The sequence below is a fragment of the Capsicum annuum genome, unplaced genomic scaffold (genome assembly GCF_002878395.1).
Source record: "Capsicum annuum cultivar UCD-10X-F1 unplaced genomic scaffold, UCD10Xv1.1 ctg27818, whole genome shotgun sequence".
Taxonomy (NCBI): Eukaryota; Viridiplantae; Streptophyta; class Magnoliopsida; order Solanales; family Solanaceae; genus Capsicum; species Capsicum annuum.
Window position 1 is genome coordinate 1 of NW_025834213.1, and position 1,013 is coordinate 1,013.

The 1,013-nt window shown below is 35.7% G+C and overlaps 1 protein-coding gene across 1 annotated transcript; it reads left to right on the forward strand.

Moving 5' to 3' along the window:
- Positions 1-86: 86 nt before the first annotated feature.
- On the forward strand, positions 87-842 carry LOC107842594 (pterin-4-alpha-carbinolamine dehydratase 2, mitochondrial; the record flags this gene model as incomplete). The annotated part of the gene is given in 2 exon segments (XM_047402803.1): positions 87-155; positions 563-842. Coding segments are annotated over 2 exon segments (176 nt in total), but the record flags the coding sequence as incomplete, so codon positions are not given.
- Positions 843-1,013: the final 171 nt, after the last annotated feature.

Sequence of the window (1,013 nt, forward strand, 5' to 3'; positions counted from 1 at the left end):
CGATTTTTTCTATCTAATTTTTTGGGAAGGGATTGCATAGTTGGATGATTATTTTTTTATCGAGAAGTCTGTTTATGTTTATGCAGGTCATCATCCAGATCTTCATCTTGTTGGGTGGAATAATGTGAAAATTGATATATGGACGCATTCTGTGAGTAAGAATATTGTCATTTCAACAATTCTCGCTCCATATATTTTCCAGCTTAGTATATATAAGTTCAAGTTGATGCTCAGTCCTTATCTGGTTATATATATTTTTTAGGATAAACGTATTACACTATTCATGAATTCATGAAGGCCTTTTTCTGTTTTGTTTGCTTAACTCTTCACAACTCACACACAGAGAGGTAGGATGACATAACTTTGAGCTAGCTTCGTGCTGCATACCTTATATGAGTTACACGCTTTATGTGATTCCATGAGCAGTGCATCTGGATTAGATGATTGAATGTCCATTAAATAATAGATAGATTTCTTGGAGAATTTTCTGTTTGAAAATGTAGAGAAGTTGCCTTTCATGGAAGATGAAAAACTTAAAATGTTTAATTATTCTCTTCTGCAGGTGGACTTACAGAAAATGATTTCATACTAGCTGCCAAAGTTAATGGGCTTGATGTGCAGCACCTTCTCAGCGAGAAACTTAGCAGACCAGCGCAAACCGGCGCTTAATCTTCCAAGTTTAGGGTTGTATTTTGATATTAGTTTCTCTCATACTTGATGTCATGGATGTTTGAGTACCGTTTTCTTTTATTAAAGAATTGAAATCTAGAGGACGTCTTTCCTAGGGGCATTTTGTTCATACTAAAGTTATGCATTTCAGGCAAATCCCATTTCTTTGACGACATGTTGGTGTTTTCATATGGTGATTCTGGTCTTTGGAGAGGAAATACCGAATTTTTGCTGCCAAGTACCTTCTCTTTGCATCTCTCACGACCATTGAACGAAAATTAACCTATAGTTTCTCAGGTTGTGTAAACCTAAAGTTGCGGCTTAGTGGTTGTTCATGCTAATAA